Source organism: Malania oleifera, chromosome 7, assembly GCF_029873635.1.
Source record: "Malania oleifera isolate guangnan ecotype guangnan chromosome 7, ASM2987363v1, whole genome shotgun sequence".
Classification (NCBI taxonomy): Eukaryota; Viridiplantae; Streptophyta; class Magnoliopsida; order Santalales; family Ximeniaceae; genus Malania; species Malania oleifera.
In genome coordinates this window covers 59,607,383-59,633,599 of record NC_080423.1, presented here as the reverse complement: position 1 = coordinate 59,633,599, position 26,217 = coordinate 59,607,383, and the positions used below count along the sequence as shown (strand labels likewise).

The 26,217-nt window shown below is 37.7% G+C and overlaps 1 protein-coding gene across 6 annotated transcripts in view; it reads left to right on the top strand.

Moving 5' to 3' along the window:
• Positions 1–437: 437 nt before the first annotated feature.
• LOC131160343 (WPP domain-associated protein) overlaps positions 438–26,217 on the top strand; it is a 46,094-nt gene continuing 20,314 nt past the window's right edge. For 2 of the 6 annotated variants that reach the window (XR_009138013.1, XM_058115949.1), the window contains exons 1-5: positions 438–648; positions 1,354–3,829; positions 9,296–9,422; positions 9,776–9,877; positions 13,707–13,785. Coding sequence is in view for 4 of the 6 variants with exons in the window: in XM_058115949.1 (XP_057971932.1) it covers positions 1,470–3,829; positions 9,296–9,422; positions 9,776–9,877; positions 13,707–13,769 (2,652 nt within the window). In the remaining 2 variants the exon portion in view is untranslated. Of the gene's footprint in view, positions 906–1,353; positions 3,830–9,295; positions 9,423–9,775; positions 9,878–13,706; positions 13,786–26,217 lie in introns of all 6 variants that reach the window. The other 4 variants (XM_058115948.1, XR_009138012.1, XM_058115951.1 and 1 more) reach the window with 4 other exon arrangements.

Below are 26,217 nucleotides of genomic sequence, written 5' to 3'. Positions count from 1 at the left end.
AATAGTGTTCCCATTCGAACTTTATCCTGATCAGCGAGACCTGAGGGCGGATGATGCTGATCCATAAGTTTAGTACCACACTAGAGGGTTCAAAGCGCGCGTTGATGGTTAGAATTTTTATGTAATAAAAAAAATGTCCATAAAATAAAGTTATAATTGATGACTCCTTGCATAAATTTGTGTGCTTGAAAGTAAATTGTTGAATTAAATATGTGGGCTTGTGCTCCATGCTTCGCGATTGTCATCTTTTTTATTTTAAAAAATAAGAGATATTTTAGAAGTTTAGAGAATCACGTTGACAAAGAATTCATTTTTTAATTAATAATAAAATTTTCCATGGAATCTATTTGCTGTCATCAGCCAATTGCTTTGATCAAAATATTTTACAGCAGCTGTGCTGTAAGCTAACATTTCCCCAATAATGAATGCCAAAAGGTTAACAGCTAGATGAGCTCTTCCTATTTCTGCAACAATTTTTAACGTTCCCACTCTGTTCTGTTTTCTTCTTGCTGCTGCAAGTTTTAAAAAAAAAAAATTGAAAACAAAAAGCAAAAATAGAAAGCAATTTATAGGAACATACTTTGTGCAAAGCATTTAAGATGGAGTCAAGACAGGAGGGTAATATCCGTAAATTACGCCATCATTGAGGTTCGTTTCTCACACGCCCGCTCCCGCTCAATTGATGCCCTTCACTTTTCCTTTTGTATGTTCTTTTCACAAGAACCCTAGCTACCAAATCAGAAAGAGGAGCTGACATTTGTAGTTCAAAGAGCCTTTTGCTTGAGATTTTGGTTATTAAATTCCACAACTCGTCTGGCAAAATTCAAAAATTTTGACCGTTATTTTTCAGCAGCGGCATTTTTGCGGCTGCTACTGATGCTGCATCGTCTCTTCGTCCCCTGTGAGTAGGCAATTTTTTGGTCAGAATTTTTTGGACGTGTTTTAACTTCTTTCTTCTTTTTTGACTTTGAAGTATTAGTTGGAGTTTAGAATTAGCAGAAATGGGAATTATGCTAGTCTCTTGATTTGCTCGGGAGCTCAAGTCTTGGGGTCTCAGGGATGTGATTTTTTAAGCTTTCTACATTTGTTTTGGGTTTTTTTTTTTTTTGTAGATTTTAGTTGAATTGTCTTGACAGATTAAGCACTTTTAGGCCTTCAGTTATTATGTATTAGTTCACATTCTCAGTAAACTAATAATTAGTTCGAAGTGTTTTTCTTGATTTTGAGCTGAATCCAGTTTAGGTCTTATCACTTAATCAGGCATTTCCAAATTGTCAACTATATAATTGATTTGCATAAAGTGGGATTTATTTTTATTATTTCTAACTTAGCTTTAATTATGTTATGAATTAGGACGGAGTAGACTGTCTGGCGTGGAATTTAATAGGGCTTGAGCTCTTTGTAACATTTGTAGTGGGATTTTTTGCAATGATTATCTGAGCCTTGGTGGTGTGTAATCTCAAATATCAATGGAGGCTGCCGCTGCCACTTTATGTGGTGATGCGTCAGTGCAGCTTTGCAATGGTGCTAAAGGGAGTGAGAATTTGGGTGACGACCTCCTTGAGGACTTAGATTCGTATTTGGAAGATCTCAATGATCGGTTGACAATCTCTAGGATGGTGAGTGATTCTGTGATTAAGGGCATTGTGAGTGCAGTTGAACAGGAGGCTTCAGAAAGAATTGCTGAAAAAGAGCTGGAGATGGTTGGGCTGAAAGAGACATTGCATTTGTACTGTGTGGGTGAAGATAAAAATGGATCACTGGGGTTCCAAGTACCATCCCATAAGCGAACGAGTGTGAAACAAGGGCTGCCTTTGAGCTTTTCAGGCACTTTAGAAGAGCATGATAGGATGAGGCAATCCTTAAATAGCCTAAGAATTGCAGCTAAGGGACAGTTTAAGAACCTCAAGAAAGAAATTGATCAGATGAGAGGGTGTAGTTCTATAAAGAGGATTAGCTCCAACTCTGAATTGGTAGGATTGGGTGGCATTCTAGATGAGAAGGTATCTGGAAAATGGATGGATGTAGATAGAGCACTTCAGAATTTGAAAACTACACTGGATGCGGTATACAAACAGGTGGATGATATGGTTTACATGTCTAAGGCATCACTTTCTGAGTGGCAGCAGGAGAAGGAGTTTCAAGGAGAAGTTGAAGCTATGGTGATCAGGAATTCTATATGCAGTCTCCAAGAGGAGTTTGAAGAAAAATTGTGGGACCAAAATGCTCAATTCTGTGGAATCCAAATTGTAAGCTGGCTTGAAAAGTTCAATGAGATATCGAGCTTACGCCAAGAATTAGATACGATTTCTAAGTTATTGTCTTCCCCTGAAATTGGGCATCTGATATCACATGGCTACGAGAGCAGTGAGGAATGGAATAATGCTAAAAGGACAGATCATTTCCACCGCAAGGTCTCTGGTTCTCTTTGGGAGGGAAATGGCAAACATGGGGATTCTAAAATCACTTTGCCAGAGAATTTGGAATCTTCCCAACTGAAGCACATGTCAAAGGAAGAATTGTTTAAATATTTTAAAGCTGAGATGACCAAGATGAAGAGGAACCATGAGTCTCAAGTGCAAGAGATGACTGAAGAATATTTCATTCTGAAGCGAGAATTGTTTAAAGAAAGGGAAGCTTCTTTGCTGCTGAGGAAGGATAAGGAGTTTGATGTGTTGAAGAAAAAGATACCACAGGTTATCTCAAAACTGGAATATGTCCTTCTGGAAAATGAGAAATTACCTTCAGGCTGTAGTAAGGGTGAGAGTCTTGGCGGTTTGAAAGACAGATTGGACGCCCTGCTATCAGAGAACCGGAAGCTTAGGGACTTGCTTACAGATAAGAAAAAGGAAGTTAAGTGCCTGACAATGCTAGTTTCTGATGCTGCAGAGAAAAAGTCAAAGCATTCTTTGGCGGAGGCAAACTATTCGAAAATGATAGGGAATTTTAAGTGTGCTATAGAAGATGCACATATAGAGGCATTTGTTAGTGATGAGGTTTATAAATGTGTTCTCAGGGAGGTAACAGGCCAGATCAGATGTGACACCGAACAGTCAGATCTGGAGTCTGTTATCATGCAAGATATTTGTGGAATTATTTTCAGAGAAGCTGTTCATGATGCCGAGGCTGCTGTTGAGTGTGGAATTGGAGATTCAGACATGCAGTCTATGATAATGCAAGAACTCTGCAAAATCATATTCAGAGAGGCTTTTAAGGATGCAGCAGCGGAAGTTAATATTTTGAAGACGAAGTATGTTAGTGAAAATGATCTTCGGATGTCCCTTGAAGGGAAAGTGTTGGAAGTAGAAAGAGCATTAAAATCGGAGAATGAAGAGAAAGAAAGACTAAAGCAAGAGATGCTCCTAATGGCATTATCAATGGAAGAAAAGGATAAGTCAGAACTGGAAATAGTAACTGCACTACAAAAGGAGAAGGAGCAGTTTGATCTAACTTCTCAGGAACTTCACAGGTTAAGAGAGCAGGTCAGTCAGCAGCAGATGTTGATTTCTGATGGCAGTAAAGAATCAGATTTGATGAAGAGCAAATTGGTAGAGGCTCTGGTGAAAATTGATCTATATGAGGGAGAAATCAGCACATTGAATCAGAAGCTAGATTTGACATTGGAGGAATTTAGGGAAACTGATGAAAAAAGAAGGGTCCTTCTTGGTGTTGTCCAAGAGAAGCAAAATATCTTAGCTTTGGCTAAAACAGAAGATTGTGATAACAGGAAAAAGTTGGAATCAATTATTACTCTTGCCCATGGATTATTGAAAGCCATTGCTGACCTTGAATGCAGAGTAATGGAAACTATCAAACGGAATAGTTTCAGGTACATACCTTGCCCCTGAAAATCTTTTATCTATTTACTTATTTTATTTTTTCTATAATTCCATATTGAGCTGTTGGTAAGCATCATGGACATACTACTGTTTCTTGTTTTCTGGCATGGTTCTTGAGTTTACAGATGCTTGATTTTGTCTTGCAGGTGTCTGTTTTTGAAACTTTTGAAATCCACATGCATATGAGCTTGTCAAAAATGGATGATGGGATTTTGTGTTGGATTCTTCATAGGTCTTCAGAGTTGAATGGATTATGGGATGAATGTTATCAAATCATTCATTTCACAAAAATTGTATCATTTGTTTTTGGGGAAGGGTGGCAAAGTTTTGAAAATTTTACATCATTTAAAAAACCTTAGAACTTAGAAATGAAGCAAAATCACCAAAGCAAGCCCAACAAAAAAGAACAACAAAAAAGTTTCATAGATATTTGAGATGTTTCACAAAAGGAACCATAGGAACTTAATTTATTTTCAAGACATAAAGAAGAACAATCTATAGTTGTAATATCTTAACTAACATATCCCTTTCATTGAATAAAAATTGCTAATGACTGTCTCTCAAATTCAACTATTAAATATGACTGATATGGATTTGAATGAAATCTAGTTTGCATTAATATTCATAATAAATCATAGTGTTAGGGGTTGACAATGAAGTGAGGGTTAAATGGGGAGGAGAGATGGCTTCACCTGTATTCGCCAGGGATTTTTATATTGGATGTTGAATTACTTGGATGATGACTTGTATGGTTGTCCTATTAATTGAATTAAACAAATAGTTCCACTTATCATTGAGTATGAATGTCTCTTGCCTTCATGATTCATTATTGTTGGAACTAATATTTCATGATTACGAATGGCTTTCGAAACTTCTTTGGTGCTCATGACTGCAAGTTTTGCTGACTTTGTTGAGGGAAAGCCTTGATGAGTGTTGCGCGGCCCCTTGATTGAGTTTAACTTGGGGCTTCATAAGTGACAAAATGAGAACTTAAAATTTTTGTAAAGATAGACAATGTTGAAGCATGTGAGGCAAGGGTGACAAAAGAGAAAGGCGTGCCAATAGAGCTTGAGTTCTATTGGCGTGCCATCCCTTATCCCAAGGGGGAGAGCCAATAGAGCTTGAGTTCTCCCTACGGGAAACAGACCAATAGAGCTTGCGGTTTGCTAGAGGAGAGTATTAAGCACTTGGAAGCCTTGAGAATAGGCTGAAACACATTAAGGGCGTGATGCCATCCCTTATCCCAAGGGGAAGAGCCAATAAAGCTTGAGGTCTCCCTACAGGAGTTAATTGAAATTATTGCTTATTTTTGTTGTTTGTTTTGTTGTGTGTTGAGATTGTCAAAGAATCCATGACAATTTGATGGGTATGTGGTCAAGGGACTTCCAATAGACTACAGAGAGAGGGTAATGGTTAACGCCAAGCACCCGAGAGAGTAGCCAGGGTGCCTCGCCAAGTGCCTGGGAGAGGCGGGTAGGGTGTCACGCCAAGTGCTAAAGGGTAGGCAGGGTGAACGTTGCACGCTCTGGTAAATCAACATGGCAGAGAAAGGGTAATGGTTCACGCCAAGCACCTAGGAAAGTAGGCAAGGTGCCACACCAAGTGCTTGGGAGTGGTAGGCAGGGTGTCACACCAAGCACTAATGGGTAGGCAACGTGGACGTTGCACGCTTTGGCCAGTTAATCTCGAGTAGGGCCTAGAAGCTTTTGATGACTTGAATGACGGTATGATGAGAGATCTGTTCTATTTCAATGCCCAAAAGACAACTAACAAGAGTCCGTTGTTAGCTTATTACAAGTTAGCAGTCGTAGTTACCTTGCACGGTGGATGAGCCGTATTGAGGAAAGAGACCATAGATGTAGAGGAGATCCTTGTAGTCAAGTAGTCAATGAAGAAGGTCGTCTACAACAATAGTGGGAAGACTTCTTACATCAAATTGATGAGGATGTTGAGGGAGTGAGTTGGGGAGTGTTAGGGGTTGACAATGTAGTGGAGGTTAAATGGGGAGGAGAGATGGCTTCACTTGTATTCGCCAAGGATTTTTATATTGGATGTCAAATTACTTGGATGATGATGTGTATGGTTGTCCTATTAATTGAATAAAACAAATAGTTCCACTTATCATTGGGTATGAATGTCTCTTGCTTTCATGATTCATTATTGTTGGAACTAATATTTCATGATTACGAGGTGCTCATGACTGCAAGTTTGAGCGTGTAGTTGTTGGTTGACTCTGTCGAGGGAGAGCCTCAATGAGTGCCGTGCGGCCCCTTAATTGAGTTTAACTTGGGGGTCCGTGACACATAGCATTTATTTATGTTTTTGATCAAAAGAAAAAATCATTAAGAGAAGCAAGAGGTAAAAAAACAAAGATAAGTAGAAGCTTATAAGGAAGCAAGAAAAACAATTCTCTCCTAGAGATTTTTTTAAAGATTTGAGCAATCATCTCTAGCCATATAGTCAATCGAAAGCACTGACTACAACCCCTATATTTATACCTACCAGAACCTGTGAAAGAAGTAAGCTAAAAAGCATCCAAAGAATCTAGGCAAACCAATGGCTCCTAGAAAGCACCAAGGACCAAGCATGTTAATTCCACATGCTCCAAGTAGCAGAGCAATGCAAGAACACATGAGAGTGGGATTTACCACTAATAAAGAACATAACAGAAGTATCAGGAGACAGTGCTTTATTTGGCCAACCTGCAACAAATTACTAAGGACTACTAACCGCACGAAACACTACTCGTGGATGGAACTTTAGCTTCTCAACATTACACTTCACTAACTTGTCTTTTGGTTCATGGCATCTAAAAAAAATTCATGCTGGAGTGAATTCCAAGAATGAGATGTCTATCTCATGAGATTATTTTTATTTGGTTTGCATTATAAGATTCCAAGAAAATATGATGTTACCACCATATCACTTTCTAGGCCCAAAACAAACATGGGAATGAGATGCTAGGGGCATCATAGTCCCAGGACTCCAAAAGGATCCCAAAACTAAATGCTAACTAAAAGTGGAGGAGTTGGAAAACAAATAAGATGAGAAAAAAAAACTTATTTATAAGAATAACTGCCATAGTTATCCAAACTCTAATCCTTCCATCCCCTCTAGAAGTATAATCATAATATTCATTTCACCAATTATTCCTATGATTAGGCAAAGAAATGAATGAAAAAAAGTAGGGTTTTTTTTCCCTTCTCCTTTTGGAGCAACTGGCTTTGTTCATCAATAATAACTGGTGAAGAATGCATCATCTGTTTTTATATGCTTCAACTTTGTTGAGTAGTAATATCCCTAAAAAGGTTATTAGGTTGCATAGAAAATGAATTAAGGTTTAATCTAAATTTCATAGTCTAAAACTAGTAGTTTTGATAAAGAAAAATCTAAATCATGATTTCGGAGAATTGCATAGCTAAATATTTCAATTATCAACCATATTAATTCTGCCAAGATCCCTTTGATTCTTATAACCATTAATTTATGAATGGACTTGGGTTGAAATGCATGCTATAGGTTTGAGAATGATAAGATTTTGTCATACGCATCTAGAGTTTGTTGACATGTATGTGCATCTTGAACTTGTTAGATCCACCGGGGGGGGGGGGGGAGTCTTCACTGGTTCGATACGCATGGGTGGCCACCAATTTCATCCAAAAGTTTAAACCTCTAGGTCTTAGGCCCAACCATACATATAAGCACCCATCATCTACTTAATTTTTCCAATATGGGACAAATTCACAAGTGAAATTCTCAAAAACATTCTCCTCACTTATGAGCTCCAACCACTTCCCCTTGAATCAAAGCCATTACCTGTCATGCAACCAACTAGGAACCATCATTGCTCAACCATGGGAAGGGCTATGAAACCATAGGAGTCCACTCATCTATGAGATTAGCATTCATAGGATCCAATTCTCCAATAGTTGTACAAGTGGGCCTTACCCCTTGTGCCTCATGTGCTTCGAATTGCATTCCATGTGCGTTCGAATCAATCCTATTTCTTACGTTGTGACCCTATTTGGGTCCATTTACTAGGCCTAGATGATCCTTATCGGTCTTAGTCACACAATTGGTACATCGGGAGAGTTAGCTTTGCACCTTGACTTTACAGTGTCATTACCTAGAGTTACGAACCATTGACTCTAATACCACTTGTTAGAACACGGGGGAGTCTTCATTGGCTTGATACATGAATGAGGACCAATTTGATCTAAAAGCTTAAGCCTTTAGGTCTTGGGGCAAACTATACATATAAACACCCATCATCTACTTCATTTTTCCAATGTGGGACAAACTAACAAATGAAATTCTCAACATAACCATTAAATGATTGATATCGACCTTCATATGTAGGGAGAGATGGATAGGCTAGAAGCAAAAATGCTATTTCAAAGTCCAAATTGAGATAATAAACTCTCATTCACGTATAAACTAGGATCATGAAGAAGAAACTTTTCATTTAAGTTGTGAACATTTTAATTGTGATTTATGTAAAAAGCTACTTATTTCACTTGACAATTACCATTAGCATTTCATAATTTCTCTCAGTTTCCACTTGGTTGGCCAAGTTTATCTACTTTATGCAATTGCTTTCTTTCTAATTTTTGCCTAAAAATGCTTGGCATAAATCTTCTGCTTTTATACTGCTGGATTCTTATTGTTCATATCAGAATTTTATTGGAAAAGTCATGTTTATCAGACTGGTATTGACACATATGGTGTTAAATTTACTTTCAAATGTATGAGTTTTCTACATTTAAAACAACTATTTTTGTGAGAAATAAATATTTGAGGACTATGTGCATATGTTAAGGCAGAAGCAAAACCACTGGTTGCTTTCCAAGCTCAAGTTAGGCCAACTGCCAACTCCTGTAAAGTTTTGAGCTTCTTGGGCATAATTCGCTAGGACAACTCTCGTCTATTGATAGATCCTTGTCTAAAACATGTTTTTGAGGCTAGACCACAAGTGGTATCATTAATTTATTTTTCTAGTAAAGGATCATTCCACTTTTGTTTTCTTGCATCCAATACATACAAGTAGACTGGGCCACTCTGATCATGTGCAACCGCCCTCAGTCTTTTATAGCACCTTTTCTGTCCTGCTAAATGTTCTGAATCTGCATCCCTCCTCCACAGACACCCTGCCCTGGGGGGGTGGGGGTTTGGTTGGGTGGCAAAAAAAGAAACTGATGGCACATATGAATTTGTTTGCTATTTTTTTTTTTAAATTTTATGACTGAAGGGTTATTTTCTTTTTTTAATTAGGAAAGAATTTTACCAATTGTCTTATTGCAGTTTTTTCTTCAAGTTGATGTATGGGCAGTAACCATATGCTTACACTTGAAATGATGTCTGGTTTAGAGATAGTTTTGCCCCCTTCTTTTGATTTTAAGTTTAGATTGATTTTACTGGTTTCTTAACCATTGAACATATTGTGGTTTTTGTTTCAGATTGGAAGACTCAACTTCTCAGTTGAGTTCTCTTATCCAGAGAGCTATTGTACTTAGACGGACCGGGGTTCTATACAAGCAGAGGCTTGAAAAGAGATGTTCTGACCTTCAAAAGGCTGAAGCTGAGGTATATAAGTCAGAACTTCCTTTGCAGTAGTTGTAGAAAAGACATTTTGGTTGCTTTTAGCTGGACAGTTTGTTATCTCTGGTCACATATTCAATAATTGGAAATTATTTGTGTTGGGTATCGGATCTCATCTATCGTGTGTCAACCATACATGGATTCTATTTGCAGTGGAACTGGAGAACTGCATATTCATGTATATGCTCTGCGGCTACTGCTTCTAAGGGACCATTCTATATCATTTATGTTCACAGGGTTTAGATTTAAGTTCTATCTAAAATCCCACATCTTCTCTGACTTGTTTTCATTGTTAGTTTGTTTATAATTTCTTATTGAAAATTTTTATTGGAGTTCAGGTTGATCTTTTGGGGGATGAGGCAGATGCTCTTTTAAGTCTTCTGGAAAAAATATACATAGCACTTGATCATTACTCGCCAATATTGCAGCACTATTCTGGAGTAAGATAATTTTTTTTTTCATTTTATTTATGTTACTTATTTTTCAGACATACTTTGTTCTGATGCACACACTCATATATATATATATATATTGATGATGAATGGAAGGAGGGTATGGAAATCTCACATTGGTTGGGAGTCGAGGAAAATTTTGGCTTATATGGTCAGGGCTCATCCCTGTGAAATGAGTTGCATTTTTTAATATCAAACCCATGAGGCCCAAGAGCCAAAGTCGACAATACCTCACTTGAGCGAAGTTATATTATGCAGCATTGATCTTCTGGCATTAGTATATATTTGACCTCTTAAAATTTTTAGTTCTGACCTCACCCTTCCCTGCCCCCCCCCCCCCCCAAAAAAAAAAAGAGAAGAAGAGGAATCCACTTAAAATCCAATCCTTGTTTCCACTTCAACTCCATAACCTTATTCCAAGCTTCTTTGCTATCTGATTTTTTTTACTCCTTATAAATCCTTTTACCCTATGTTTGTGAGAGGCCTCGGATTTGGATTTTGTGGATTTGAAAGAAATTTAAATCAAAATTGTATTGAATTTTGTCCAAATCCACACAAATCTAAATCCAAGGCCTCAAATTCATGCTCCCAAATGTAGCTTTAGTGTTGTTGCGTTGGTTGAATAAATAGGAAATTATTTTCTAGTAGGAAACACCAAACATTTTCCACTCGAATTTGGTCAGTTATTCTTCTGAAGAAGGCCAACCCAGAGGAAATGGTGAAATTCTTCTAGTACGCTAGCTTGGAATTTTGAATGCTTATGGGTGGATCTGAGTTCCAAAACAATGATCACCATTCGTGCTTTAACTGACCATTACTCTTCCCATCACTATTCTTTTTCCATCCTAGCCTGAGGAAGTAATGGATTATTTATTTGAGTTTATAAGATCACAATAGGTTTTTGCTAAGAATACTAAGAATACTTAGTGCTTCAGTTTAAACAAACTGAAGAAAATAAACAGCAACCTCCTCCCTACCTACAGTAATCCCCTCTAAACATACTAAATTCTTGCCTCTAGAAATCATCCAATTCAAAATGTCGAGCACTAAGGTAAACAAAAAAATGGGGACAAAAGATCACCTTAGCGCAGACCTCTCAAGGTTGGAAACCAAGCTCGAGGTTGATCATTCACAATCACTGAAAACATGGAATAAAAAAAACAACCCCTAATCCACTTCCTTCACCCCCCCCCCTTTTGGTTAAAAAACCTATCATTTTTTTTAGGTAACAAAAACTTCATTAAAGCAAGAATAAGGAAAAAATTATAGAAAAAAGTGGACAAGACATCCTCCTTACAAAAACAAAAGAACAAAAGAGCAAGAGAAACAGAGGACTTACATCAATGCTTCCTTCCAATCCCTCTGGATATTGGACAGCGAAATACCCTTAAACCCCAAATGAGTAATCTCAAAAGGAAGCCAAGAATGTACCTTTCTCCCAAATCAATTTTGTGGGAATCTTATGGTCTCTAAAAATCTTGGCATTCCTTTCAAGCCAAATAGTTCACAATATAGCAAAAACAACACAAATCCAAAACATATTTTTTTTCCTCTTCCATCCAAAGCCCTTACTGTAAATATATGAATTCATAAATAGTCTTCGGAACCATCCAATCCTTGCCAATGCAGGAGAACAAATTTTTCTGCAACTCTCTCGCCAACTCACAATGCAAAAATAATCACTCTACTTTACACAAATTAAGCTGACATCAGGACTGAGAGCTTTATAAGGCCACCTAATCTAAAGCAAGTTGTTTGTATTAACTCTGTTAAGAGCCAAAGTCCATATGAAAGCTCAAAGGGACAACAACCTTCCACACAACTTTATCTAGGTAGAAAGGTTTTGGGTTAATAGATTTAGAAAGATGGGAAAAAAAAAAAAAAAGACTTTGAAGAGAAAGACCCCAAAATCACCAATCCAAATCCTAGTATCCCCCCTACTATTAGGGATGAAAGAATTCAGAACACTCAACTGGCAAGTAAGCTCTTCTATCTCTTTCTTATTGAGAGACTTGAAAAAAATGGAAATCCCAAGACACAAACACCCCCTCAGAAGAACGAAATTCTGAAATTGAAGCATCATGCCAAGAGGAAAGTCTATACATCTAGGGCACAATATTTTGCAGCGAAGTCTCACCCACCCAAATATCTTCCCAAAGTGAACCCTATCCCGACACCAACAAAAAAACAAATGAGTAGAAAGAAATAGCCAGAAACCCGTGAAACAAATTTCCAAGGGCATGCATGAGAAACAATGCCACTCCCCTTACTATCCACTCATTCCTATGAGTACCATGCTTGCTCTTTATATTTTTGTGCCATAATGAATCAGAATCTAAGGGGAATCTGGGGAATCTCCATAATTGTTTGGCTATTAAGGAGATGTTTTTAGAAACCAAACTATCGATGCCTAGACCTTCCTAAGATTTTCTTCTCTCGACCACCTCCCAACTGACAAGATGATCTCTTTTATCCTCCGTAATACTCGACCACAAAAAAGTTCCCATAACCTTCTCTAAACTCATGGTTGGTCTATAGGAATTTTAAAAAGAGATAGGTAGTAAATAATAATATTAGAGAGACGAGGATTACTCCCAAGGAAAAAGCCTTCTTCCACCCTTCAAGTCTCTTCCCTACCCTCTCAAGCATTGGATCTAAAATTGCTTCATGCAAGAGATCTAAAAGCCTCCAACTCCCTACTAAAATTAGTGCCAGCCAAGCCACTTTTAATCAATTTAATTTTCAAACCTGAAATCTTCTTAAAAATTTTGAGCAACGTGAGTACCGTATGAAATTTCGTAGTTCTATTCTCTATAAAGAAAATAGTATCATCAGCTAATTGGAAGTAAGACACCTCCCTCTTCTCCCCCAAGTTAGACCTAAATCTTGGGCAGGCAACACAAGCCTACTCAGACCATCCACAACAATGTAAACAAGAAAGAAGATAAAGGATCCCCTTGTCTTCACACCTTGGATATATCAAACCACTCCCTAGGTTTGACATATTGGCCAAGCGCCATAATATCTAGAGCCCTTTTTAACCATCACTTTATCCAGGAAGGTGCAATTTACCATATCATAAGCTTTCTCAAAGTCTAATTTGAAAGTAATGCCCTTTTTACCTCTCCTTTTAACATCCTCAACCACTTCATTGGCCACTAAAACTACGTCTAAAATCTGTCTCTCCATAACAAGAGCAGATTGGGCTAAAGAATAGTTTCCCCCAACACCCTAAGTCTCCTCCACAAGACTTCAGTAAGAATCTTCCAAATGTCAGTGACTAAACTAATCGGGCTGAAATCTTTTACCTTCCTAGACCTCTCTTTTGGAGAATGAGAGCAATAAAATAAGAATTAATTCTCTTACCAAAACTTCAACTAGCTCTATTGTACGCCTTTCTAGGATCCAAAATAACTACAAGCCTCTTCCCTCTCTTGATAGCTTCCTCTACAATAGTATGATAATTGGCATTATTTAATTTGCTTAACCTTTTTTTTGATAATCAAGCAACTTTGATTTGCTTCTATGCATTGTGATATCTAGCATTAGGACACTTGGTAATTCCTCTTTCACACTATCACTCTCTCTCTCCCTCTCCTGCTTCTATACGTTTAGATAATGCACCTTTAGCGCATGCTTGTGTCAACACCAATAAATTTATAGAATAAGCTTGTTGCTTTATATGAACTTATGATCCATGTATTTTTGTACGAATGACCTAGTAATAATATTGCAACATCAAGCTATTGATATACTCATATTTAGTTTTAGATAACATTTCTTACATTTTACCAGTCTTTTCTCTACATTGTTGCAGATAATGGAGATTTTGAAGCTAATTAGAAGAGAATTAAGTGGAGAATCTATAAAGCAAGTGTGATTTTCTGGTTGACAAGGTAATGCTTTTGATTGCTTCTTAAGAGCCTGTAACCATCCTCAAATTCTTCCTGAGACAATTTTAGACAATGTATTGTTAAAGGAATTGGGCAGTTTTGATTTGACTTGTTCTTAGTCTATTTATGGGTTAGGGTGTGCTTGATTTTGGGTGCATAGTGCACAAGGCTTCGACACTATCTCGAGTCTACTGAGGACATGAAATATGTAGCCATATCCTTGAAGATTGACACAACAAATCACTTCTCTCTTTTTTATGTGCATTGTAGTTGCTAATGTTTTTAGTAGGATGATTACATGTGTTGTGGATAGATGGGGCTGGGGGCTAAGGGGAATTATGGTGAGCTTTGGTGATGATGTTGTTTCTCATCCACAAATCATTCATAATAATTTTTTTTTTGAAGATGATTTCAAGTAATCCTAAAGCATTGCTTTTGGGATTTGTTGTTGAGGGAGTAACTATAAGGATAGATAGTTAGAAAGGTGCATATTTTTCTTTAGGGGGACTACACTTGGTCGATTGAGTCTTTCTTCATGTGCATGCTTCTAATAAGCTTGAGAAGTTAAGGAGGGGTTTTGTGTGGTCAAAGATGGATGAGAATAAGAGAGACCTTTTAGTTAGTTAGGAGAAAGATGTGTAAGACTAAGAGTGAAAGGGGTGTTGGGTTTGGGAAGTTTGGCATTTGAAAAAAGTATTGCCTTTGTGTAAATGACTTTGGCATTCCTTTTGGATCCGAGTCTCTTTGGTATAAGGTGAATTTAAGTAAATATGGAGTTCATCCAAATGGTTGGTATCCTCTTATTGGAGTTAATGCTACTCATGCGAGTCCTTGGAAATTCATATCTCAAGTTTATTGTTTCTGTTATTGTTACTTAGTGTTTTTACTTTCTTTCAGTGAACATGACTTAGAAAGCTATGGTGGTCATTATGATGTACATGAGATATATTATAAGTAAAGAGGGAAACCTTTCACTGTATTAGACTATTAGGTTCTCACATTACTACAAACTCTTCTATTGGCTTCTCGTCTTCTAACACGTTATAAGAAGAATGATCCTAAAATCATTGTCATCATCATGCATAGTATTGCGCATGCTCAAACTCTAAACAACATTGTGATTCATTAGGTTAGAACAAGTGTTGTCAAAACTGTTGCTGAAAACGTATCTTGCCACTACCTCTCATCAGAAATAATTCGAGACCTATTTTCGACATACTAACATCACAGTTGTGCTCAGAGGTGATTTAGTTACCCTAGAAATTTCATCTTTGGATGCCGACACATGCACTGTACAACAATGGTGACTGGGTAGTCCAATGCCATGTGATGGTGCACGAGGCTTTCCGTTCGTGTTTTCCATCATCTTGGTTAGTCTTGATCATTTGGACCATAGGACATGTTTTTCAAGTTTTCAACTCAAAATGCTTGCACAGAATCTTGTTTTTGTCCAAAGTTAAGATCTTGAATGATTGTGTCCATTCGTTATTGTAACAAAATATACTAGTATGAATTTTGTGTCTTTGCTTGTTTGGTACTTGCTGAATGTGTATGTGATTGTTATTGTTAGATTACCACTTCACCTTAAACTTCTCATTTGGTCTATATTGTTGCTGGAAGAAGGAATGGTCCTAGCCTAATGATAGACAAGTGAATGTAGACTGCCTGTGTCAAATGGGAATTGGTTGTTCCTAATGCTGACTTTGGAAAACTAAGATTCCTCTTGTAGCCATGTTTGAGTTCTGGATCACACATGAGATCATAATTATGGGATAGAGTGGAAGAAGGTTATTTGTTCATGTGTGCTGATGGCTTTGCAACCATAAGAGGGATGTTTGTGATCATTTAACCGAGTTCAGTTATGTGGTTGGAACTATTTTTTGTTGTGGAAGGCATTTGGAATAGGAGGTCATTCTACAATTAGGGTGGAGCATAAAATCTTCTGTGTGAATCGTATTGATCCCTCAATCGGTTGGATTTTTTAGTTCACTAGGAGACACTTCTCCTACATCTTGCTGAAGATTGAGGAGTTTTTGCGGATTATAAATTTTTTGGGCTGATTTGTGAAGGGATTCGAGGATTTGAAGTGTTGAATCAAGGGGGCTTATTGTAGAGGTGGAGGTGTTTGGGTCTCTTCAACTTGTTAATCAAGGGGAAGTGGAGATTCTTCGCCTAGAGAAGGGTTTCAAAAGAGGACGAAGGTAGGTATTCTTGAGGGCCAGAATGGTGAAGGTTGGAGAAGTTTTTTTGAAGCCTTGTTGAAGATTTTGTCTTAACATGATGCAACAATTCAATCTCTCGCTTAATATGTGCAGAGTGTGGTTCTTTGAACCTTATTCGTCATGATAAGTAGGCAACGAAACAGAGTTGGGTATTGAGGCTGTTGGAGAACCGCTCCTTCATAGATGTTGTCAAAATTGTGTTGGCGAGGAGGAGGAGAATTTTTGGGAGGAGCACATTCCATGATTTCTGAGGTGGAATATTATTTCCCCTTTCTAGTTTAGATTTTGAATTTGTTTCCAATTCCAATTTTAAGTTCAAGAGAGGGAGGATTTGACCTTTCCTTTATAGGCCACCTAGAGCAATTGTAAAATGAATTGTTAAAGGAAAGGGGTTGAATGGGCCCAACCTAGTTCAAAAGACTGACCTGTTTTTTCCTAGAAACATAAGAAGGTGGGCTTGATTAATCAGAGCCCAACAAAAAAAAAAGATTATTGGATGATGAGGAAAGTGAGGGTTGGACGGGAAAATTGGTTGAAGTTGGGATTCATTTGCTGTAGGTCGTACTCAATGAAAAATTTTAGGACATATAATCTAAGTATAAGAGTTGTATTTCCAAAGCTGCTACATCGAATTCAAAGGGGGGGGGGGGAGTGGGGTGAGTTAGTTAAAGGGCCTATGGAACAGGATGTTGGAGATATTTCGAAGGGAGGATGGAAAAGATAACTAGAAGCTTACTTATTTACATTAGAAAGATGCCTGGAAGGGAATGACAATGATACTTGTCCTTTCTTGTCGTTGTGTATTGGGGGAGCACACAAGGAAGGGAATGGTGGAGACAATGAGGAGATTTTAGATTCTGAAGGCAATTTAAGTAGCTTCTGTGTATCTAAAAAGGGATTAATAGGGAGCTGTTTTGGATTTGGAAGGAGAGGATAACTGGCACAACTTTTAAAGGGACTTCTTGCAAATAAAGGGGAGAAAATGTTAAAAGTGGAGCGAAAATTCATCACAAGAAATGCAATGTTTTGGGGAAGGGAGTTCTTAGTTATTCTTTGACATTGTGCAAAGGGGAGTAGATACTATTGAGCACAACTCAGACCATACGAAAGAATTGATTGGAAAGGGGTCATGGGTTTTTTTTCTTGAGCCTATTCATGATAAGTTGTACTTTGTTGATATTTGATGATGGGAGGGGTAATGCTGAAAATGCAACCGTTCCTTCGGTCGTTCTGGATTTTTTTGAGCTCGAAAATGTTATTTCATTCCTTTTTTACTTTTGACACCTTATGCCACAAGGAGGGATTTTCTGGGGGTAGTGCTTTTGGTTTTGTCTTAGGGGGTAGCGAGAGAAGTTTTAGGGACAGATAAGCTCCTGGATGACTGGGGTTTGAATCTAGTGAGACTTGCTGGAGTTGAGGTGAGGTTGGGCTTGAGTCCTAGAACGTATGAACAAAAAGAGAAGAAGGTTTAGAAAGAGTTAAAGAATCTAGTTTCTTCAATCAATTATGGGGGTAGGAGTGGGAAGGGTGCTGGGAAGGGAGGTAAACGTGTTAGATTATGAAGATTGTTAGTTGGAATGTTAGGGGCTTAGGGGACTTTAAGAAGTTTGATTAGGGAGATTTTTCTTAGACATTATCTCCATATTGCCTTGATTTAGGAGACTAAGCTTGATATTGTTGATGGGGAGGTTGTAAAAGAAATCCGGTAAGGGCATTCTAAAGATTGGCTTTTTGTGCCTTCTCAGGGGATTGGCGAGTGGCATTCTTGTGTTATGGGACACTCAATTTCTAGAGTGGATAATGTAGTGGTTCTTTTTTTCCTCTCTCTCTCTCTATCTTCTTAGAAGTGAAAGGTTAAGGGTCAATGGTGGGTTTCTTTAGTGTATGGTCCTTCTAGACTTGCTTTTAGGAGTTCCCTTTGGGATGAGCTTTGTTTTGTTTTTGGCTTTTGCTCCCCTAAATGGATTGTGGGCATAGATTTTTTTTTTAATGCAGTGAGAATTCCTTGAAAAAAGAAGGGGGGAGGTAGGGTTATTGCAACTATGCAGAAGTTTGATTTGTTTATTAGGGAGTATTGCTTGAGAGATCCTCCTTCAAAAATGCCAACTTTTCGTGGCAAGTGGGTGGAGCTAGGGCGGTGGCTAGCAAACTTGGTGGGTTCTTGTTTTGCAATGAGTGGGAGGATGAGTTCCCTAATCTCTTACAAGTTGTTTTTACCTAGATCCACCTATGATCACTTTCCTATCTAGTTGGAATCAAGAAAAGTTTCATAGGGTCCTACTCCATTAAGGTTTGAAAATATGTGATGGATCATGGTTCTTTGCAGCTTTTGGTGAGGGATTCTTGGAGTGAGGAAGTGGAAAGGGGGTTGTAAGGGCTTAAATTTTTGAAGAAGTTGAAGAGGTTGAAAAACAAGTTGAAGTAGAGGAATAGGGAGGTGTTTGGAGACATAAGGTTTATAAAGTCTAGTATTTTAGGCGAGTTGGATGAGTTGGATAGGAAGAAGTTGTTACTCTCTCGGGGGAGGAGGATAGGAAAAGAGTTGCATTGAAAAATGAATCGAAAGAAGTGTTCGTCAAGGAAATGAGAAGTTGGAGGCAAAAGGCGAAGTTTAAGTGAATTAGAGACGGTGACTATGATTCTAGATTTTTTCAAAGGATAGCAAGTGGCAAAATGAAGATGAATTTGATTAGGGAGTTGGAGGTGGGTAGGGGGGAGATTATCTTAGATGCTGGCTGGATTGTTATGAGAGCACTAATTTTTCTTATAATTTGTTATCTAAGGAGGATGTTAGCAGATTGATGGTGGAAGGTGTAGAGTGGGACCCTTTGTTTGGTGATAAGATAGTTTGGTTAGGGAGACATTTTGAGGAAAAGGAAGTGAGGTAGAGTAACATGCTGATCTTCCCCAAGAGTTCACACATTGACGGGAAGGTTTGGCACCTCGATGTCGGCTTTTCATCACCTGGGGCTGTGTTATGTTCCAAGGGTTGGGCTGTTCGCCCATTAAAGCGGTACGTGAGCTGGGTTCAGAACATCAAGAGACAGTTCGGCCCGTATCCGGTGTGGGCGTTAGAGCATTTAGAGCACCTTTCCCTAGCATGAGAGTGCCGCGAAGGACACACCTCTATTGTACCAGTTAGAGTGCCCATAATAAACATTGGGTAGCCTAGTGCGAAGTGGATAATTGCTGAAAGCATCTAAAGTAGTAAGCCCACCCAAAGATGAGTGCTCTCCTATTTCCGACAATTGCAATGGTGTCTTTATTTCTTCATGTTCAAAAAAACAAGGTTGTTTAGACTGATAGGACCAAATCTCATTCATTTTTTTTGTAAAGACTTAAATTTAGATTCTCGAAATCGAACAAAATAAATATAGAAATATAGAGAAATATAGATAGGGGAATAGGGTGTTCACGATATGTTCCCTATGAGAACTAGGTTCATAAATTACCATCGTCTTTGGGATGGAGAGGGATAAAGCTCTAGGTCTGGATGGTTTCAATTTAGCTTTTTCGTAAGATTGTTGGATGGTGGTTAAGGATGACTTTTTGAGGGTTTTTAATGAATTTTACTGAAATAAGATTTTTAGCAAAAGTATTAATTTCACATTTATAACTTTGGTGCCACAAAAAAAAGTAGGTCTATAAAGACATCTAACTATAGACCTATTAGTCTAGTATCTAGTGTTTGCAAATAATCAATAAAATTATTAGTAAATAGGTTGAGATGCCACTCTGATTGCAAATGAAGTCATTGAGGATATTTAGAGAAGAAAGAAGGGGTCCATTTTTAAGCTGGATTTTGAAAAAGCTTATGATAGAGTGAGTTGGAATTTCTTGGATGAGATTTTTAGGAGGAAGTTATTTGGAGAGAGTTGGTGCAGGTGGTTGAGAGGCTGCATGTTTAATGTGAAGTATTCAATTTTAGTGAATGGTGAGCCTAAATCTTGTTTTAGGGCTACGAGGGGGACTAGACAAGGTGACCCTCTCTCCCTGTTTTTGTTTGTTTTAGTGGCTGATGTTTTGAGTAGGATGGTTGATTGGGCTGTGGATAGAGATTTAGCTAAGGGCTAGGAATGGGGAGGGGGGAGGGATGTTTTTGCACCTTTAGTTTGTTGATGGTACTATCCTTCTTCTAGAGGAAAATAGGCCTTCTTTCTTGAATATTTTGGAGTTTCTTCATATTTTTGAAAGGGTTTCGGGGGCTTCAGTATGGGAAAGAGCTACAACAACAACAACAACAACAACAACAAAACCAAGCCTTAAGTCCCACTAGGTGGGGTCGGCTATATGAATCCTTTTTCGCCAATTTATGCGATCATGGACCATTTATTTTGACAAATTTAGGGATATTAAATCCTTACTCACTATCTCCTCTTAAGTTATTTTAGGTCTACCCCTACCCCTTCTATTCTCCCCCCCCACAGTAACTTACTCACTCTTCCTCACTGGTGCACTATGCGGCCTGCGTTGCAAGTGTCCATAACATCTGTGTCGTCCCTTCCTTATCTTATCTTTTGTAGGAGCTACACCTAACTTATTGCGAATATGTTCATTCCTTAATTTATCTTTCAATGTTATACCACTCATCCATCTAAGCATTCTCATCTCGGCAACTTTTACTTTTTGGATATTATGTTTCTTCGTTGCCCAACATTCCGATCCATATAGCATAGTTGGTCTTATAGTTATCCTATAAAACTTCCCTTTCAATTTTAAGGGCATTCTACAATCACAGAGCACACTTGAAGCACTTCTCCATTTTACCCAACCTGCTTTAACTCTATGCATTACATCATCTTTAATTTCTCTTTCAGCTTGCATAATAGATCCAAGGTATCGAAATCTACAAGTGCTATTTATTTCTTCATCATCAAGTTTAACTTTGTCTCAAATATTCCTCCTGTCATTACTAAAATTACATTTCATATATTCTGTTTTATTTTTACTTATCCTAAAACCTCTATATTCCAAAGCTTCTCTCCATAATTCTAACTTAGCCTCTACTTTGTCCCTAGTTTCATCAATTAATACACTATCATCTGCAAACAACATACACCATGGAACCTCCTTTTGAATACTATTAGTCAATTGGTCCATCACTAAAGCAAAAAGATAAGGACTCGAAGTAGATCCTTGATATATACCTATGGTGATTGGGAATTCTCTAGTTTCTCTATCTATAATCCTTACACTAGTCATTACTCCATCGTACATATCCTTAATGACATCAGTATACCTACTATATACATCATTTTTTTTTCTAAAACCCATCATAGAACTTTCCTAGGTATCCTATCATATGCTTTCTCAAGGTCAATAAATATCATATGCAAGTCCCTCTTTTTTTCTCTAGATTTTTCCATTAATCTTCTTAAAAGATATATAACTTCAGTGGTAGATCTCCCAGGCATAAAACCAAATTGATTTTTTGAGACTTTCGTTTCTAACCTTAATATTTGTTCAACTATCCTTTTCCATAGTTTCATCATATGACTCATAAGTTTAATTCCACGATAGTTATTACAATTTTGAATATCTCCTTTATTTTTGTATATAGGTATTAAAGTGCTTTTCCTCTATTCATCTAACATTTTCTTAGTTTTTATAATTATATTAAATAAATTAGTTAACCATATAATTCCATTATCACCTAAGCATTTCCAAACTTCAATTGGGATGTTATCTGGTCCCATAGCTTTCCTATTTTTTATCTTTTTTAGTGCAAACTAAACTTCATTAACTCTAATTTTGCAGATAAATCTCATATTTTGAGTCTTTTCCTCATTTGACAATTCTAAGTTAGGCCTTTTATTTGGTTTTCATTAAACAACTTACTAAAGTAACTTTGCCATCTTTCTTTAATGTCTTCGTCCTTAACCAAGACAATATTATCCTCACTTTTTATACATTTTATATTTCCTAAGTCCTTACTCTTCCATTCTCAAACTTTAGCAAGTTTAAATATATCTTTTTCCCTTTCTTTTGTATCTAATCTATCATACAAACTATTAAATGATCTGTATTTAGCTTCACTAACTGTCCTTTTTTTGCATCTTTTCTTACCTCCTTATACTTTTCAAAGTTATCCCTGTTTCTACATTTTTGCCATGTTTTATAACAAATTCTTATTGTCTTTATGACTTTTTGTACATCTTTATCCCACCCCCAACTTTCTTTGCTATTTGAGAATCTTCCCCTTGATTCACCTAAAATCTCTTTTGCTATCTTTTAAATAGAGCTAACTAATCTACTCCAAAGAGTATTTGTATCTATCCCATCCTCTATAGTCCAATCTCCATCTTTGATCATTTTATCTTTAAATTTTATTATGTATTCTCCTTTGAGGTTCCACCACCTAGTTCTCTTATAATGGTTTATTTTATCCATTTTCTTCTATTTTTTTTATACATATTTCTAATACTAAGACTCTATGTTGTGTGGTTAGGCTTTCACTTGGAATTACTTTATAATCCTTGTATGATAAACGATCTACCCTCCTAGTTAAAAAAAGATCTATTTGACTTCTATTTTGTCCACTTTTAAAGGTTATTAAGTATTCTTCTCTCTTCTTAAAGCAATTATTCATTATACTAAAATCATATAATATAGTGAAGTCTAAGTTTATCTCCCCAGGCTCATTTTTGTCTCCATATCCATATTCTCCATGTATTCTCTCATAATTTTTATTATCCCTTACAACGTGTCCATTTAGATCTCCTCCTATAAATATTTTCTCAGTCCTTGGTATGCCTTGTATGATACTATCCATATCTTCCAAAAATTGTCTCTTAAGATTTTTTGCTAAGCCGATATGAGGAACATAAGCACTAATGATATTTGTTTTCTCTTGTCCTAATACCATCTTGATTTTTATAGTTTTATCCCCTGCTCTATTTACATCAACAATGCTATCATTTAAGTTTTTGTCTATAATAATTCCTACTCCATTCTTATGCTTTTCTTTTCCAGTATACCAAAGTTTAAATCCTAATTTATCAATTTCTCTAGCTTTCTCCCCCACCCACTTAGTTTTTTGAAGGCAAATTATATTAATTCTTCTTTTGATCAGTGTATCCACAATTTCCATGCTTTTACCCGTAAGTGTCCCTATATTCCAAGTTGCTAATCTAATCCTAGTTTCATGAACTAACATCTTTACCTACCCACGTTTATAATGATGTAGGAACCCTTGCATATTTGACATTGTACTCGGGCACTGACACATCGCGTCGCTTTGGGGCGATGACCTAGCCCACCCTTGGCCACTTTTCGCTACACCCAGGTGGTACAAGTGCAACGCGTCGCTTGTAAGGAAAAAGCTATATTGTTGAAATTAATGTGCCCGTTGAGCATGTTAGGGATTAAGGGTGGCAAAATAAGTCGAAACCTGACGGGCGACCTGTGACTCGCCCGTTTAAATCGGGTTTGGGTTTTATACAAGTCGACCCGTTTATAAATGGGTCAACGCGAAACCAACCCATTTATAAACGGGTCAACCTGGGGTCGGGTTGGGTTACCCGTTTATTATACAGTAATGCAAAATGAAAGTAGATTGGAATTTATGCCCTTTGGTACCCCGGCTGTCGTCGATCTGTTTTCTCCAATCCCCGATTCTCCTTGAACTAGAAGAGATCAAGGAGCCCGACACCTGACGAGCTTGAATGCCTAAAGGAATAAAGGATTCTCTACACCACTGCATCAACATAGCAACACTTGCCTTCAAGATTTCAACCTTCAAGCTTCAATGCTTCATCGGCCTTGATTTGTCCAACAATCCAGGTGCTGCCGTGTTGGTTCTTGATTATTTTGTTCTTCGTATTTTTATCCTTTTCTTTGTGAGTTTGATTTGCAAGTTGCGACATTATGATTTGGTTGTTTGTTTTGGTTATGCTTTTGACTCTATTCTCATCCCCCCTCCTCCTCCCCTTCCACTTCGCAGCGGAAGACCGGTAATACCCCCCAGGCGGTGCCGGCCACTCCACACGGCCACGCCAGATTTGAGATCTTAGATCTCCCGATCCCCCTACGGCAAGGCACCCGCCATCCAGTCTTCTTGTTCTACATTTTATGTTTTTTTTATTTATTTAAATATTAATGAATAAAACGAAGGAGGAGTTTTGTTCTGAGATCATCTTAGATCTCCTGATCCCCCTGCAGCAGTGCACCTGCCACCCAGTCATCTTGTTCTATATTTTATGTTTTTTTATTTAAATATTCATAAATTAAATGAAGGAGAAGGAGCGCTGTATTTTTTTTTTTTAAATTGTCATAGAAAATTAAAATAAATAAATTATATTTTTAAACAGGTGACCCGTTTATCACCCGTTTATTAAACGGGTGGGTTTGGACATCTATTAGTCACCCGTTAATAAACGGATCAACCCGAACCCGTTTAACCCCGACCTGTTTATGACCCGCCTGAACCCGGCCCGGTAACCCGTTTTGCCACCCCTATCAGGAAGCCATCCTCGGAGGTGGGGCGTGCTATTGGATTGACCGATGTCTTATTAAGGGGTTCTTTTAGGGGGTAACCCTAGATTTGCTAGTTTTTGGGATTCAGTTGTGGAGAGGGTGTCTAAGCATTTAGGTGGGTGGTAGGGTGCTTCTTTTTCTCCCAGAGGCAGAATTACTCTCATTCATGCTTGCCTTTAGGGTGTCTAAGCCTTTAGGTGGGTGGTAGGGTGCTTCTTTTTCTATTGGAGGCAGAATTAGTCTCGTTCATGCTTGCCTTTCTAGTATCCCATTCTAATTTTCTTTCTATTTTAAAAATTCCTATGGGGGTTGCTAGCAAGATTGAGAGAATTATTAAGATATTTTTTGTGGTTGGGGGTAGGGGGCTTTAGGGACTATTTGGTGAGGTGGGAGGTGGTTTGTTGGTCTAAATGGGAGGGTGGCTTGGATCTTGGAAATTTGGTGTCTAAAAAGACAGCTCCCTTGGCCAAATGGCTTTGGTGATTCTCACTAAAGAATTCTTCCTTGTGGCATAGAGTTGTTAAAAGCGAGTTTGGACTTGATGAGAATGGGTGGGATGCTAATTTGGGTTCTAGATGTTCTTCGAAAAGCTCGTGGAAAGCTATTTCTCATATTTATCCCATCGTTATTCCCTATACTAGATTCTTGTTGGGTAGGGGCTGTAGTATCCATTTTTGGAAAGATCTTTGGTTGGGGAACGTTGTTTTGTCTACACCTCCTTCTTGCCTCCTTTGTTTGAGCAGAGGGGATAATAGCTCCATTTCTTCTTTTACTATAGATCTGGGGAGTCCTTTACCTTCCTGGGATTTTTGCTTTTGAAGATCCTTGAATGATAGGGAGATGGAAGAGTTATCCTCTTTGTTTGTCTTGTTGAATAACTGTCGCGTCTCATTGGAAGCAAATAGTCGACCCTTGTCTTTGGGTTCCATAGGGGTTTATTCTTGAAAATCTTTTTTGTGATTTTTTGGCTAGTACTGATTCTTCCTTTCCTCTCCGCAAAGCTATTTGGAAGTTATATGGGTGTAATCGGTTTTACTTGGTTCGGTTTTGACCAAACCGAAAACCAACTGATATTAATGGTTTCTGTATCGTCAAACTGACACCAAACTGAAAACTGCTGGCTCAACAAAAATCTAAACCACGATTTAACTGGTTTGGTTTGGTTCTCATCGGTTTTATTTTTTTATTACTAGTGGTCAACAAAAAAAACAAACTAATTTTAAACTTGAGCTAAGCAACCAAGCCAAGCCAAGGTTCATGTCAATAAAGCGCAGACGCACCACACACAGCGCAGCATGTTTGGGCTCTGATCAACACAGTAGAGAATGTTAAGTTGGGGGGGATTTTTATAGGAGTGAGGAGGACTAACATTTCCTTATGTAAACGATGTGGGACAAGCTACCCACTGTCAATGCCAGCCCAACCTTTCCAAATGATCATTGCCTGTTTCTAGTTGAGTGTCCCACATCGACAAAAAGATGAAGGGGGAGGGCCTTCTTGCTCTATAAATACTCAATCTATTATCCTTTGTTTGTCTTAATGAAAAATTAATTGTGAAAAAATAATGACAAATACATGTATTTAACATAAATATCAAAAGAAACCATATGCATATATAAAATTCAGTTTTCAAGTTTGGTTTCACAATAAAACTAAAACTGAAACCAAAGCCAAAAATCAATTTTTCATAAAATTCAAAACCAAAACCGGAACTGAAAACCAAGTAACTGAATTGATA